The following is a 16062-nucleotide window of genomic DNA, read 5'->3' as shown; positions in this document are numbered from 1 at the left end:
GGGAACAGGACAGTCCTTCAGGAAAAAGCAGAGGCCCACCTCACCTGGACCTGGGCTGTGGGGAGTCCAGTGACCGTCAGAGCTCTCTTCCACAGGCCAGGCAGAGACCTGAGCACACAGAGCCCAGAAGGCCCATGGGTCAACAGCTGCCATTCCTTAGGACTGATCCGTAAGGACACTCCAGGAGGCCCACGGCAGATGGCTGCATCCCACAGGATCAGTAGAGCAGGTGCCTGCCCAGAAGCACTGGATTTGGGTGATTCACCCACAAGTGCAATACTATCCAGGCCCAAGTCTGTCAGTTTCCTGATGTGGAGCCCAGACCACAAAGTCCCTAGGTTCCGCGTCTTTGTGCAAGTCCTGAGATCTCTCTGAGGGTACGAAGGCCAACTGGTAGCTTCTGTGGATTCCTGGGAGTGCGTCTAAAGCACTAGGATGCCCGCTGGGCCCAAGAACACTGGGAACTGCGCCCAAACTCAAAGTAGGCAAACGATTTCGCACATTGTTTGCAACTTAACAAAGCCCGCCGTCAGTGCACGCTTAAGGGAAGCGGGGATTGTTCCCCTCCCACGGTCCAGGTCGTCCTTCAGTGCCTCAGGGGAACTTGTGCAGACCAGAAACACTCTGGTTCGCAGCTCCCGGCCTCCCACCGGCAGGCCTCCCACCCCTGCAGGCTGGTCCCCTCCGCTCTAGGCTGGTGACTTAGCAAGCTCAGGAGCGCCTCCGTCGTGGGGGGGGGAGTTGTTTTGCTCTGAGGTTCTGCCTGGCAGTAGGCTCGCTGTGGGGCAGGAGAAACAAAGGCGTGCTGGGCCAGAGGTCCGACCCAGTGCCAGGCACAGCGACCCAGTGCCAGGCCTGTCCTGCAGGGCTCACCGGGGCCGCCCAGCTGGCCCAATGTGGCCAGGAGCCCAGAAGCAGAGGCAGGAGGGTCGCAGAACCAAGGGGAACGGGGGCGCAAAGCAGACACAGAAGGGGCAGGCACGGGATCCGCCCTGATTGCAGATGCCATGGGCTTCCCGCTCCTTCTCCCAACCCTCCTGGCACTGGAGGGAGGCAGCATCGGCCCCACCGCCTGGGCATTGCCTCACTCCGGCCTGGAATTTTTTTTTGTTTGTTTGTTTAAATGTTCACTTGTTTTTGAGAGAGAGAGACAGAGTATGAGTTGGGGAGGGGCAGAAACAGAGGGCCACAGAGAATCGGAAGCAGGCTCTGAGCTGTCAGCACAGAGCCCAACTCAGGACTCGAACTCACCAACTGTGAGATCATCACCTGAGCCGAAGTCAGAGGCTTAACCAACCGAACCGTCCAGGAGCTCCCGGAATTTTGTTTTTTAAAGTTCTTTGGACTTCATTCAGTTTTACCTGGACACATTGCAGTCAAAATCCTGACCTTCATATAATGAGTCAAGGAAACAATTGGCACTTCCCAAGGTTGACAAAGAATGCTTTGCAATGTCAGCACTGTTCATCAGCTTCATCATGGCTCGGGCGTTCCCTCTCACATCATGTTTGAAGGATCTAGATTAAAAATATAGTCTCTGAAGTTTAAAAATTACTAGACCATTTAGAATTATGTAGATAATGCCTACTAGGACAATAAGCCCATACATTAATATTAATATCAGATGTTACTACAGGCTTCAAACCCTCCAAAATCTCTGAAGAAAATTCTTTGCAATTAACAGAAGGGCCTCCTTAAAAAAAATGAGTAACAAATATATTTGATACTTAGAACTGCTCAATTCTGTGGCCATAATAATAACCAATTGAGCCATCCAGGCACCCCAGTATAGGTCTTTTTGAAACAAGTAAGTAATTACCTCTTTTTCAAGACTTTTTTTACCTAGTCAGTTTAGTCAAACTGATGAAAATATTATTTCAGCCAAATATTTTTTAAGAGTGGCAATGTCCGAAATAGAACCTTTATCTATTTGACTCTTGATTTTGAATGGAATAATTACATCTAGTAACAAAACCAAAATGCTGCTTGTGATAGCAGATTAGTAATTAAATAAACACTCCATACGACACTAATTCACTGGGATGTGACTGTAACATAAGGTAACCTTCATCAGATCTAAACTTTTAAAAATTTTTCAGAAGGTATTGAGCCCTCAAGTGCTTGTACACTCCTTTATCTAGACATAATAGCAGCACCCGAGGTATTAAGAAATTTAACTGAGACCCACGTTCATGAAGTTCAACATCTGGCAGCCCTCACACTAAATGAGAAATCCGAGCCCACTGCACTGGACAACTTGCCCTCTGCTTCCCTGCAAATGCCTGGAGAGGACATTGTAACTCTAGACACAAAAATATCCAAAGCACTGAAAAAAACTCCCACATCCTCCTTTGAAGCAAGGCAATTTAAAACAGTACAAAAACCCAGAAGAGAAACTTCAATTAAAATATATCATGAAGTCCATTAATATTTACCTCTGAAACTCTGAAGCCAGATACTGCGCTAAGGTTTCTGTGAAATGTGTACCTCCTATGTTATCATCAGTGTTTGTTGAAAGAACACGATATATTCCACTGTTCACTTCCATGACACTGACAGATAAGGATGTTCCTCCAAGTTTAAACACCAAAATATTGCTTAAAAGAAAGAAAACATAAGTAAGTTATGAGAGAATCACAAAACCTTAAAGGCAGGTTGGACATTGGAAGTCACTTAGTTTAATCCCTTTATGTCACAAATAGTTGATTAGTGCTGAATTAAGCCTGGAACCCCTATATTCTGAATCAAAACCAAAGTCTGTTTTTATTTAGTTGTATATGTAAACTGGATTCTTTTGAGTAACTGGAGTTCAAAACACTAACTTTTCTTTTCGTGGTTATATTGAATCATAACAGAATTAAATACAGAAACTTTATGTGCTAATATTATCCAAGTTACCACTACAATGACACATTCTATAAAAATCAAACATGCAAAACTAGAAGCTCATTTCTGATATTCTACATAAACTAATTTCCTACTGATTTATACATACTAACTTCTTTAACTGTGAAATAGTAGTAAGGTGAAACAACTAGGGAAAATAAACACATCAGAATTAATCTCCCTAAAGGTGTCAAATTAATCTCCCTAAAGGTGTCTGTGTCAGATGTATCAGAAGTTTCAACAACTAAATTAGGAGCATGTCTTACTATTTCATTATCAAAAAACGCCTTAAATCCCATGCTGGATTCCCCCCATCTCCTGCCAAGAAAAATGTATATAAAAGACTTACTGTTTCTAAACGTGTTTAATAATTGGAATTGGTAGAAAAATGAACAGTGCCTTGGCTTGAGTTGGAATTTGGCTGGGCTTATACATTTCAAATCCTCCTCCAATAAAGACAAATAATATGAGAGGGGCGCCTGGGTGGCTCAGTCGGTTGAGCGTCTGACTTTGGCTCAACCATGATCTCATGGTTCGTGGGTTCGAGCCCCACATCGGGCTCTGTGCTGAGAGCTCAGAGCCTGGAGCCTGTTTCAGATTCTGTGTCTCCCTTTCTCTCTGCCCCTCCCCCACTCGCGCTATGTTTCCCTCTGTCTCAGAAATAAACAAACATTAAAAAAAAAAAAAAAAGACAAATAACATGAGTAATAAGAGGACAGCAAAGTTCAATCTTCCCTCCTGTTAATGTCCTTTCTCTGCTCTCCTAGGAAGTCTTTCTCATCTATTTGAAAAACGCCAGGTGAGAGTTTCAATGTCATTTCATCCATAAAGGCTTGGAACCCACTGCTTTATATAATGATCCCCATTGCTATAATCTAAAAATGTTTTCTGCACTGAAAAACTTGAAGCTGCAAATACGGTATTTACCTTTTTCCAGTGGGGCAGTCTTGTCCAATTCCATAAGCCAGAAGAGCTGCAGATGGTTCATGAATTAACCGCAAAACATTAAACCCAGCAGCTCTGGCTGCTTCCCTGTGGACAATTTGCTTTCAATGAATTTAATATCACAACACGTTCAAGTATTTTCTTGACAAAAAAAAAATAACGTGCTTATAACGAATAAAGAAAAGTCTCAAAAATGCCCATGCTTATAAATGTTAGAAAGAGATTAAGACAAATTTATAATACATTTTGGAATTTTCCAGTTTCTTTAATTTAGGGTCAGTTTTTAACATCCCACAAGTTCAAGTAAATAAAGCAATTATCTGTCCCACAAGCAACTCAGATGATTGCCAAAGTGCCAGATGAAACTCTATCCTCAAAACAAAGGTATACATGCTCATCAATTACATTTTCATAATGACCTATAAAAAATAAACGCAACTTTTTGTTTAGATGTGAAGATCTAATAAGGTGAAGAAATAATTGCAAATATATCTAAAACTGTATATATTTTTATATAATTCCAGCATAAACCTTGATTATATGAAAGTAAGGTAAAGCAACTTATAAACATGAACTTAACCCGGTAATTAAAAATATTTCCAATCAAAACAGCTTAATAAGGTACATCTAACTTTATGTTCTCTTGGCATTACAGATAGGAAATATTAGTGATCGTTACTATACTTTTTACCATACTAATTACATATGTAAATATATACATCTGTTTACAAATACAATTTTATTGCCTAAGGTACTTTCAATTACAGTTTTACCTTTTACTACATTGTGATATTATAAAATGTATATTTCCTCTAAGCAAACAAGATAAACTTACCCAAGAGCATTTTTTTGCTTTTCTCCAAAATCAAATGGAACAGTAATAACTACATCATTTGCATCTGAGCCCAATACAGAATGTGCTGTTTCTGTATTAAAAAATAAATAAATAAAAATAAATTCTAATGACACAAGAAAAATGTCATGATACTTTGTGGTTTATTAATTTGTACCATGATCTTCTCACTGTAAAGATTTTCCAATTCACTTATTTGGCCACCCCATTCATATTCTTCTCTGGCTCTCTTAAATTTGTTAAGTTTACTTACTAATTTTGGGAGCGATAGAGACAGCATGAGTGGGAGGGGGGCAGAGAGAAAGGAAGAGAGAAAGAGTCCCAAGGAGGTTGCACACTGCCAGCCGAGAGCCCGATGGAGGGCTTGAACTCATGAAAACTGTGAGATCATGACCTGAGCCCAAACCAAGAGTCCGATGCTTAACTGACTGAGCCGCCCAGGCGCCCCTCTTCTCTGGCTCTCTTAAATCGTGCAGAACTTTTTGTGGATTTGGAAATCTGTGGACACGGAACCAGGTACTTTCCAAAACGCCTGGCTCTTAGGCTTCAAAGTTTCAACCATCTCCCAAATTAGACTGCTTCCATTAACAGTGAGTCTTTCATGTGTCCGTGTGAAGACAAAACAGCGTGTTAGTTCAACACACTAGAAGAATGCCTTCCATCCCACAAATTCATAACAATTCCAGAGCTGAAGTGAGCTTTTTCACCTGCTCCCGAATTTCCCAAACTGTTCCACAGCACTGCCACTCGGTTTTGAGCCTTCCTGGGAAGTGTTAATGAGCCAGACCTACTTAATCTACCTAAAGAACTGTTCAAAGAGCACTGTCAATCTTGAGCAGAGAAAGAAACTCTTCCCACTTATTTGGCCACTTCAATTTAAGAAGCTGTGAAAATGTGAGCCTGGCCCAACCCATTTACATTACTTCTAAGGAAACCAAAGTCAGGGAAGGTTAGTCAAATAACCAAGGTCACGTGGACAGTCAGTGACACAGTCAGGTCTAGTGTTAGGTCTCCTTAATCTGCTCAATCACCCTGCTTCTCTCCAGATCAAGAAACACCTCTAACTTTTAAGGTCAACTTTTAAAAGGTCTCTGTTGCTCAATACCTTTCATTTTACTAAATATCAGTCTGGCAACATCTTCTGGGTTAACAAACTTTGTTTCTTCTCCAGTATCTATTTCGTATCGTAACTTTCCATTCTTTTCAATGACCTATAAAGGAAATTGTAGGTGTGTTACATAAGGAATGATTTTAATAAAGATAGAAAGTTTCAAAATAATATAATTGGTTATGACCTTGGCAACGACTTTGTGTAACGGAGGGGTAATAATAGAACCATACTCACTAAACATTTACTTTCCGTGATGTATTTCTGAGCCTGCGGATCATCAGAGCTGTCCGTAAAGATAAAGATAATTATTAAAATCAGTATTGTTGATGAGTAATATTTAAAGAAGACTATATTTTTAATATCACTAAACAAATATAAAAATATAAACAAAATCATGAAGTTGCTTAATATTAACAAATCAGGATATATTATAAGTGATAGGATTAAATGGACACAATTATTTAGTGGTTATAGTAATCCTATTAAAGTGTTAACCTGCGTGCACACGCACACACACGTGTTAACCTTCATGTTTGGAAGTAAATAGCTCTTATTTGTTCTGATCTTGCTATTAACAGATGCTATACATCTGAGGGTAATTTTTCAGAATATCAATGATTTTATGTCATATATACTCCCATCTGTGATGGTGAAGACTGATCACTGACAATCACTGAGATAAAAAGGATGAAAAGAAAGATGTCAAAGTAAGGGCAGACCAGAATACCTAACACCATCTTTGTTCCTTGGCTCGTGAACATGAATCAACACCCAAAGCAAAAAACAAAAAACAAAAAAACAAAAAACTGAGCTAAAGTATGAATGTTCTATGTGGAAAGGTGCAGCGTACTGCAAGTAGACAGATCTATAATGTCCTACACAAAGTAGGTATTAGATAAATGTGTACGGCAACGAAAAATTAAAACAATGGATATGATGTTGCTCAAAATACCAATTTGTGCAGACTAAAAAATGTTTTCACGTTTATTACCTCACTTGCTCTTCACAACACCTCAGTGGGGTTAATTTGGCAGGTATTATTTGGGAGGTAATAGTTCATAGAGAGTCAATGCCTTATAAGTTAATAAGGAACAGTTGGTACTTGATTCCAGGCTTCTCTATCAGGCTGGTGTTGTTTACATCTAACCGGCTGCCTCCCAGTAACAAGGTAAATGACGAAAGTACCTCTGCCCCTTTGGGCAGTGACAGGAGTCCTTGATTCTTGCTATAATTTCATCTAGAAATTAAAGGAAACCCTTCCACTTTAACCCTACTTCCAAGGGGTTGCAGCTATTCCATTCAGAGACCAGTCTTAAAAAAGAGGAGTTGAAAATTAATAGCGACTAACTGCTGAAGTTATTGGGCATCGCAAGACCCTAACCTGCGTAAATAAGAGGAAGACAGAAGGGTTTAAGTGACTAATTCGGCTTAGAACTGTCTAGAACACTTGCAGGTTCCTCACACTTCTTCTCTATCATCTAAAAACTGCTAAGAGAGGAAACAGGTTAAGTAAGTAGCTTGCCCAAAGTCCCATGGTTAATTCATGGCAGAACTGACTGGAATCCAGATCTTTAATACAAAGTTTAGTATTCTTTTCACTAAGCCCTCTTTTCCTCCCTTTCTCTAAATCCGGTATTTCGACTGGATCCTGGATAACTATTTTAAGAGCACGCCAAAAAAAAGATGAAGTGTGCCCATACTTATTTATTTGCACCAAAACCATTTCAGCATGACACTTACCAGTTGTTCTCTTTAGAACAAGCGTTGTGGTCAACCAGGACAATTTATCCTGTTATCTATCCATCCTGTAAGCTACCCAAGTCAAGATAGTTCGTTGCCAAAAAGCCTATATTATGGAATTTATAGACATTTTAGAAACGGAAAATTATTTCTCAACTCCCCTGCGAAGAGGGCCCTCTCATGTGAGGACAGAAAGCACACGAAGCTCTCAGGGTCGTATGGAGGCGAGACCCTGGAGATTAGCTAGTAGAGAAGCAGAAAGCAGAGAGTGGAGGTGACGACAAATGGTCGTGGATATCGCCAGAAAGTAGCGGACTGACCACAAGTACATACAAGTAAAAACTTTATTTGTCCACACCAGGATTAAATCACTTAACAGAAACACAAAGGGTGGTGGGAGGCTGGCATACACAGCACCTCATTTACATCACGGTCTTCAGGAGGCAGAGTGTTAACCCCACCGTCGTACCACAACCTTTACAAGCACTGCCGCTTTCTCTTCCTCGTCCTTCCTTAAATGTCTCTTGCACCATCAGCAGACTGTCGGAGCTGGCACACAGCAGCACTAATGTGCTCCGGGGCGGTCTTCCCCATCACTGTCACAAGACAGTGCCTTCCACATCTGAAAGCGTTTTTACATTCATCTGTTCATCTGGCCCTCACCACACTCCCGCGAGGTAGGTAGGAGGGTTGTTTGTCTCTCCCTCTGTGGGTGAGGAATGGGAGTCACAGAGCGGTAAGGTGACCTGCCTAAGGGTGGGCAGGCACGAACGGCGGGGCCCAGAGCCTAGGCAGGGTTTCTGAGCTTGTTCTCTTTCAATGAGAATGGCCTCCTCTTAACAGTATTTTCTTTTTCTGTTTATTTCATTAAGAACTTTCCTTTTCTTCTCACATTAAAGTTATTTCACCCAAAAGATTTTCACAGTACTACCTCCTAAGTTTAGCTCCACTCCTGTTCTGTAGCACTTATCTCAAATAAAGCCCTGCCTACATACTTTGCTACCATTAATAGGTTAATAGAGTACAGGCCTAACTCTCCTTTGAGTACTTCCCTGTTTTTCCAGAAAGTCTACGTACTTATATTAGTGTTACCCAGTTAAAACAGACACATACAAAGGCCTAAAACAATTGAGAAAATGCACACACACATATATCCGTTTCACTGCCTTAATATAGGCTTCTTTAAAGCAAGGAACCTACGTCTGGTGTGGTGCTTATGTAAGTGGAGTATATTAATAAATACTAATACCGTAGAATGCTCTCTTAAAATACAACTGTTACCAGTATTTCAAACATACACTATGCTACTGTGACTGAAAATATTACAATTAAAAGTTTACTTTGCCTTTTTCTTGTTATGTCACTTACAGAATTGTTTTAGAACTAGAAGGTACTAGAAAAGTCATCTAGTACAAATCATTTTAAAGAAATTGAGGCACCAAAAGGGCAAGTCACCTGCCCGAGGTCACACACCGTGACAGGGTTAGAACCCAGTGCTCTAGCACATCAGCTGCCTTCTACACGCATCACCCGTTCGTCAGTGCAGCTTGCCTGCCTCCGACTCACGCTCTGGCTATATTCCTCGTGTTGTTTTGACTCTTTCTCCACCCACCTGCATTTCCAGCACATAGGTAAGCACCCAAGCCTACAAAATATAAAACAAAACCTCTTCAAATATGCCTGCACTTGTTTTTTTCAGCCTGTAGACTGGAGGAAAGCCTTTTAAATTCCAAGGCTCTTATTTGTATTTCCTGAAAGTACTAAGCAAACCACTTAAAAGCTTTGAAGTTTGTTGGTTTCGTGACAGCCAATAATGGCATTCTTTCTAAGGTAAATTGGAAGTATGGCTCAACATCTTCGTATCTCCTAAAGGAAGCGTGGATGTTCTGGGGGAAAGGAGGACGTCTTTACTGAGGGCTTTGTGCTTAAAAGGAGTCATCTACTGCAGGCGGCCTTTATCCACACCATCCTCAGTTGTTCCCGCCGTCCTCTTCCACCACAGGCCATTAACACGGTGAACTTTTGTCTACACTGTATGAGAAAAAGTGACTTTGCAAAGTTCCCCAGAAGCAAAGTCTTCTAGGGCTTGCCTCTGTAACATACTAGACAGAAAAAAGGCTAAAGGGAAGGAATGAAATTAGCTGAAAGCACTTGGAAAACACATTCCAAACTGTTTCCACATGTTGTTCCAAGTGACGCCCTAAACCTAAAGACATGTAATTATGTATATCAGGGACCCAAATAATATGGAATGCAAAGAATTTACTTACATTTAATATTTTATAAAACAGCCAATACCTCATCATATCGAAGACCATATGAATCGTAACACACAACTGTAGCTCCCTGTCGGTTCTGAATTATATCCTCAGAGTGGTAAGACACTAAAAACCAGTGAAAGGGAAGGAAAGCTGGTTTGACCATTGAGTGCTTACTAGTAAGTATGTCATAGACACAGCAGTGAAAATATAAGAGATAAAGGTATAAACACATGGATCTATATCAGTCTAATGAGCCAGAGAGGGATTAAAAAAATGAAAACCTTAAACTTCTAAGAAGCAGTCAAGTTAAACTGGTAAAGATTCAAGCAATGAGGTCACGGCAGACACCATAATTCTTTGTCAACTAACGTGCCTCACCCTAGCCTTACTTCGGCCAAGGTCATATGCATTAATAACTTACATGTATATAGTGTGTAGTGCTTTTAAACTTTTAAACCCTTTCACATCTACTAGCCATTGGGTCCTCACAACAACCCTGTGAGGTAGGCAGGTCAGGAGTTATTACCGGGCCCCCATACAGATGAGGAAACTGGTGTCGAGGTAAACTAAACTGCCCCACGCTAGTAGCGAGGCCGCGGCTAACCCTCTCTCTGGTCTTGACTCCATCCGTTCTGTCAGACCACTCCTCGCATGCCCGAGAGGTCTTCCAATTCGTGAAGAAGCTTGGAAAAGCAACTAGCTCATACGTTCCTGCTACTCTGCATATGAATGGTTCATCCGTTTTTTCTTTCCTTTATTCTTAAGGATGTGTAAAAGGAGCCAGGGTACCAAAAGGCAGGTGTTGGAACTGGGCTTCTACCAGTTTAGGAAACAGCCTCTTTGTAATCAATTCTTAACTTTTGGTATTCGAAATTAACCTCTGAAGCAATTTTTCGAGCCCTAGCTGAAAAGCACCGGTGGCCTCTTCCACCGCCGTGGCCAAGCGTCTGACTGCGATCACGGCATCCCTGCGGAGCTCGTTGGCAGTGTCTTGCTGAGCACTGGCCTCCTCACCAATAGCAATCAGCCTGTCCAATTTTTCTTCCTCACGCTTTGAAAGTTCTCGTGCCAACCTCCTGTTTTCTGCCAACTCGGCCGCAATAGTCCTGGCCACTGACCGCCTTCTTCGCCTCGCCCACCGTGGAGGGGGCTCACCGGTCAAAGGCCTATCCCCACCAGAAACAAAAGGAACTGTGGAGGAGGAGACCGGAGGCCGCGGTGCGGAGGCCACCCCAGGAGTGTTTCGGCTGGTGCTGGCACACGGACTGGGCTCACCGGACACACCCAGGCGGGTCATGGGGCTGCTCTGACAGGGAGCAACCGCACCTCTGAAAAGGTGGTGGGAGCTGCTGTAGCTGGGGGTCCCTTGCGAGCACCCTGAAAAACAAAGCAACAACGTTGCAAAGAGGACATTCCTGCTAGGGGAATGCTTGGAGCCAGCAGCGGAGTTGAGAAGACAGTTACAAAACTGAGGCTGGAAAGGCCTCTTTCCACCAGGGACTGGGAAGATCTCAATTCCTTAATCTGGACTCTTTGGCCAATTGCAGTCTTACCTCTAAAACCTCCCTGTTGCCTTCCTGAACCCTTTTCCACATAGCCAGCCAGCCCCATCTCTAGTCACGAATTCCTACACACCCACTATAAATAATGGCAAAACTAGTCTGGTTCTAAAGAATACTTCGTCCACATTTAAAACGTTCTAATACCTTAGATACTTAAGGTCATTGCCTTTAAAAACCTGGAGCCCTTTATCTGACCACGAGGCTTAAAAAATAAGAGGGCATGGGGCAGAAATGGAGACAATGTTGAAGAGCACACCGTCCAAACATATCCTGCTGTTTAGAACCGAGTGACTCTGGCACCCCGATCCTTCACATGCTTGGGAGTTACCTGCACCCGAGGATTCATCCCAGGAGTCCTCAAGGTCACTGGTTTCTCGCATCTGGTCACTGATTCTCAGTTGACAATCCTCATCTGATTCCTTAACTGTTTTCAAGATAGGCTGATGATCTGCTGCCTGAGTCCTTTTTGCTCTGAGGATGCTGGGTCCCTCTTCCCCTGGGGTGTCAGAGGCCACTAAGTTCTGATCACAGTGCTTGGCCCAAGCAGTGTCCTCCATTAAGTTGTCTGGGTCAGTCACTATCTGATTTCGGAGAAGCTGATCCAATGTATCATAAAACGGACAGTGCGGCGGATCCCCCACACTCGTGGCATGGGCAACGTACGCCTTTAAATATAACGCCTTCAGAACTTTAAACTTGGAGCGGCACTGACGTTCGGTGCGGCGGAAGCCTTCCTGCTGCATTCGCTTAGACACAGCCTGATAGACATCTGCATTATGATGCACAGTCTGGAGGCGTTGAATATACTCTGCCTCGCCTAGTATGGAGAGAAGCGTTCGTGTCTCCTGTCTGGACCACCGGATGCCCGCACTGCTATTGGAACTGGCCATAGTGGACTGGGAAGGAAGATTAGCTGTGGGAAGCTCCTGGGCAGCAAGGTGCAAATCTGAAGGTGTGGGGAAGCTCTGTGTGCTCTCAGTGTATTTCCAGGAGCCAGCCGATTCTTCCCTCTCAGGGCTAATTGTTGAGAAGCCAGGTCCAAGGACCGCATTTCTGGCTGGAAGGCCACAGGGGAATGAGAGTTACAGAGAGGGTCGTGAGGATAATCGTGGCAGCAAGTTAAGTGGTGCTCCCTGTAAGTACGGTGCAAACAGGCAGGATGCCAAGACTAAGAAAGCCCAACTTTGGGAGTTTGCCCAGGACAGGTACCGGACCAGGGGCTTCAAGGGGTCTTATTGGCTTGATAAAAGGGGACTGGCTCCTCCACAAAAGACAGAGTGCTTCTGAGGCCAAGACCTGGTACAAGTGCATATCTGTAAAAATCACCTTGTGTTCTAAGTAGACTGAGGGCAGAACATGTGGACCAGGACGCAGCTCACTCCAGAGAAGTGCGCGCAGGATCATGGTGTAACAGCAGGTCTGAAGAGCGCTCATCCTTTACTAGCCCTGGGGCTATATAATACCCATCTGACTGTCACCACTGCACTTTGTTGAAAGGTTAACTTTGGGGACGAGAAAAGTACACTTAAGTTGTTCCTGACAATACAAAGATGTTGCATGATATGGCAGAAGACAACCATATCATTACTCTGATCATCTGCCCTAAAAAAGGGCTACCAGGACAAAGATCTACTGAAATGTTCTGTATCTGGATCGTATCAATGTCAGTATCCTGGTTGTGCCACTGTACTATAGTTTTCCAAGATGTTACCATCGAGAGAAAGTGGTAAATCCAGTAATATATTGGATTTCTGTTATTACTTCCTACAACAGTATGTAAATCTACAATGATCTCAAAATAAGAAGTTTAATAAAAAAAAAAAAAAGCCCTATTTTGGCTGCGTATAGCGAATCTAGCTTCAAGGCCCATGTACGGCACCCCGCCTTTTTAGAGGTTTTTTTTTTTAACTTGCAAATTTTTGACACCAGCTAATTTATTTTCAATATGCTCAATACTAAGTTTTATCAACACATAAATGGATATGGGACTATATTTATCATCACAAAAATTTTAATTCTCTCTAAAATATTATCATTTTTGACTTCGTGCATAAATACCCTAAGGGGGAAAAATAATTATCAAGTTCAGCTTAAATATGTGTAAGGGATAATAAAAAAAAAATACCTGTACATATAAAAGAAATAAACATTAGATTTAATCCATAACCCTCGAATTCTAAGATCAACACAGGACATTTCTACTTAAACTCTCAGAAGTAGAAAGAACCTGAGGCTAAGTTAGAAGTCCTGAACCACAGTCCTATCTAGCTCACCCCTCTGAGTAATACTGTAACTTCTACGTGTCTTGATTTTCTCATCTACAAATGGGAAGAAATAAAACCTGCCCTTCCAATCTTTTAGGGATTTGATAGGATTAAATAATAGATGTGAAAGCACTTTGAAAATTTAAAAACACTGTATCAAGTATTACTACTCCAGTGAAAATGAAAACCTCTAATTATTATGTCAATCTATAATTCGAGGAGACAGAAGTCTGGAGAAGCAAGCCTCTTTAATCTTTTAATTAAAGTTACAACAGATGATTAACCTGATTCTTAAGATGTTAATTAAACTGTTTCTTTAATGATTAAATTCATAATGCAGCTGGAAAAGTTAGTTCCCAGAAAGTGTCACAAAAGGACCCGAGGAAGAAAATCAATAGCTTCTATATACATTATGACCAACTGTAATAGATTTTGCAAAATTCGACTTCAGTACAGAAAAATCTTCAAATTCCCACAAAATCTTTCAAATTCCTTCAGTGACGTAAAAAGGTGAAAAGTCCAAATTACCACTTCTAAATGACACAAATTATCAAACTATGTGAATGGTGGCATTCATCAATAAGAACAGACCCGTCGGCAAGAAACAAATATCTGAGTGAATCCCATCCTTGATAAGATTCAACACTAATTATCAAAAGAAAGAGCCTACTTGGGATAATCTCTGAAATGACTCAATCATAAAAAGCAACAGAAAACCAAACTGGTGTTTCCAGTTTCATTGCACATTATGTTCAGAATGTATAAACACATTTTCTTCCCATATGTAAGATTATTATTTTATTCCGTACCTTCTGCCAAGGATCTGCTTTACTTTCATTACTGTATTTGAAATATTTCTTATTCTACTTTGTTTTGCTGCCAATCCAACAACCTGAAAAAGAGCAGTATATTACAATGCATGTAATTCTGCTTATTTCAAAATACAAAAATGAGGGAAATAGTACCTCTTCATTTTCTGTGTAAGCAACTACAGCTGGAGTAACTCTGTCACCTGCATCATTTGCAACCACATCAGCCCGGCCATCCTGGAAAAAAAAAAATAGAACTCTATTAGGTCTTTTGAAAACAAAACACATATAGACATATAGATAGTCCCATCAGACATATGTGGACCAGTGTTATCTTGCCACATGCGTAGATAGAAAAATCGTTACATCAATATTTTAAATTTGTAGATTCAATGGCCGTTATTAATTTCCTAGATTTTATACAAGGTCAATGTTCCACAAAGAACTGCCTCATTTTTTCTATCCAGTCGATAAATGGATCAAACATAATAATCTTTCTATATACAATAACAAGCCTTATGACATCACCCTTTCTAGTTTTCGTTCTTCCCCGACAGGTACATCTTTCTTCCTTTTTCTACGTATGATGAAGTAGCACTAAATCTCTTTGGTTTTCCTTCCAAGTTACTTGACATTTACGTGCGAGACTAATATTAGGGGAGTTGGTTATTATTGTTCCTCTCGCCTCCCCACCGATGCCAAGAAGCTACAACTCCTTGTTAAGCTCTCTCATTCAAGAAAGGTCAAGTAGAGCATGCCACCAACTCGATTCACACGCTTCGAGGGATTAGCAACTCCAGTTTCAGATCGCGACAACCCGGTCCTTTCGCGGCAAACATTCAGAAGCCGCCGGTGTCGGACGTTCAGGCCCACCTCCGGGCCTCCAGTGCCCTGGAGATCCTCGAGACCCCTCCCGGCCTCCGGCAGCCCTGATGTCCCCGAGACCTCCCAGGCCTCAGCTGCCCAGACATCCCCGGGACCGCCCCCTCCGGGTCTCCGGCGGCCCTGACGTCTCCAGGACCGCCCCTCTCCGCGCCTCCAGTGGTCCTGATGTCCCCGAGACCCTCCGGGCCACCGGCGGGCCTGACGCCCCGGGGACCAGCCGTCCTCGAGATCTCTCTGGGCCTCCAACGGCCCTTACGTCCCCAGGACCGCCCCCCACCAGGCCTTTTGCGGCCGGGACGTTTCCAGACCCCGCGCGCCCACGTCGTCACAACCGTCCGCCAGGACGCAGTGGACTTTCCGGAGGAGCTGCGGATGACGAGGCCGGTCCGCCCGGCGCTTCGCCTCCAAACTTGCCCCCAGTAATGTCTCTCCACGCGACATTCCTAGGCCGGCGACACGCCGTTCACAAACCCCGCAGGAGATCAAAGGACTTGGCTCCGCACCGGGAGAACTGGGTGGCCGACATTAATCACAAACCAGCTCCCCCAAGCCCTCACCTTATAGACGGCCACACAGGCTGAAGTGCAGCCCAGGTGAACTCCGATGGCCGCCATGAGGCGGCAGAGACGGCGGCAGCAGTAACGAGGGGTCCCCCTGTGCCAACAGCTCCCGGCCTCCGAACAGCCCCATCAGGCACCGCGGAAATTTCACGTTCCCGCCCGCCCACTGCGTCCCGTCCATCCGCC

At 43.0% G+C, this 16062-nt stretch overlaps 2 protein-coding genes across 3 annotated transcripts in view; both read right to left on the bottom strand.

Moving 5' to 3' along the window:
* Window positions 1-15956, bottom strand: part of HSPA14 (heat shock protein family A (Hsp70) member 14) — a 41554-nt gene extending 25598 nt beyond the window's left edge. The window contains exons 1-9 of the mRNA XM_042944961.1: window positions 15874-15956; window positions 14588-14668; window positions 14432-14514; window positions 6030-6078; window positions 5790-5895; window positions 4667-4757; window positions 3814-3918; window positions 2436-2597; window positions 1362-1517 (exon numbers count right to left, since the gene is read on the bottom strand). Of these exons, the coding sequence (XP_042800895.1) occupies window positions 1362-1517; window positions 2436-2597; window positions 3814-3918; window positions 4667-4757; window positions 5790-5895; window positions 6030-6078; window positions 14432-14514; window positions 14588-14668; window positions 15874-15930 (890 nt within the window). The 5' untranslated portion in view covers window positions 15931-15956. The remainder of the gene's footprint in view (window positions 1-1361; window positions 1518-2435; window positions 2598-3813; window positions 3919-4666; window positions 4758-5789; window positions 5896-6029; window positions 6079-14431; window positions 14515-14587; window positions 14669-15873) is intronic.
* On the bottom strand, window positions 10530-14516 carry LOC122223892 (zinc finger and SCAN domain containing 29). 2 transcript variants are annotated; one of them, XM_042944969.1, is made up of 3 exons: window positions 14432-14514; window positions 11687-12415; window positions 10530-11173 (listed from the first exon to the last, which is right to left on the bottom strand). In XM_042944969.1, exons 2-3 carry the CDS (start codon window positions 12246-12248, stop codon window positions 10650-10652), a joined length of 1086 nt encoding a protein of 361 aa, XP_042800903.1. In that variant the 5' UTR covers window positions 12249-12415; window positions 14432-14514; the 3' UTR covers window positions 10530-10649. The 2 variants fall into 2 exon arrangements, with proteins under 2 accessions (XP_042800903.1, XP_042800904.1); XM_042944970.1 differs by lacking the exon at window positions 11687-12415 and having other exon boundaries at window positions 14432-14516.
* Window positions 15957-16062: the final 106 nt, after the last annotated feature.

This window comes from Panthera leo, chromosome B4 (assembly GCF_018350215.1).
Source record: "Panthera leo isolate Ple1 chromosome B4, P.leo_Ple1_pat1.1, whole genome shotgun sequence".
NCBI lineage: Eukaryota > Metazoa > Chordata > Mammalia > Carnivora > Felidae > Panthera > Panthera leo.
This window is presented reverse-complemented; position numbering and strand designations above follow the sequence as displayed.

Bases quoted from the DNA above. Each gene is read 5' to 3' on its own strand.
- LOC122223892 (XM_042944969.1), bottom strand. From the start codon at position 12,248: ATGGCCAGTTCCAATAGCAGTGCGGGCATCCGGTGGTCCAGACAGGAG. The intron at 11,174-11,686 runs GTAACTCCCAAG...TTTGTTTTTCAG, and splicing joins GGATGAATCCTCGGGTGCAG to GGTGCTCGCAAGGGACCCCC.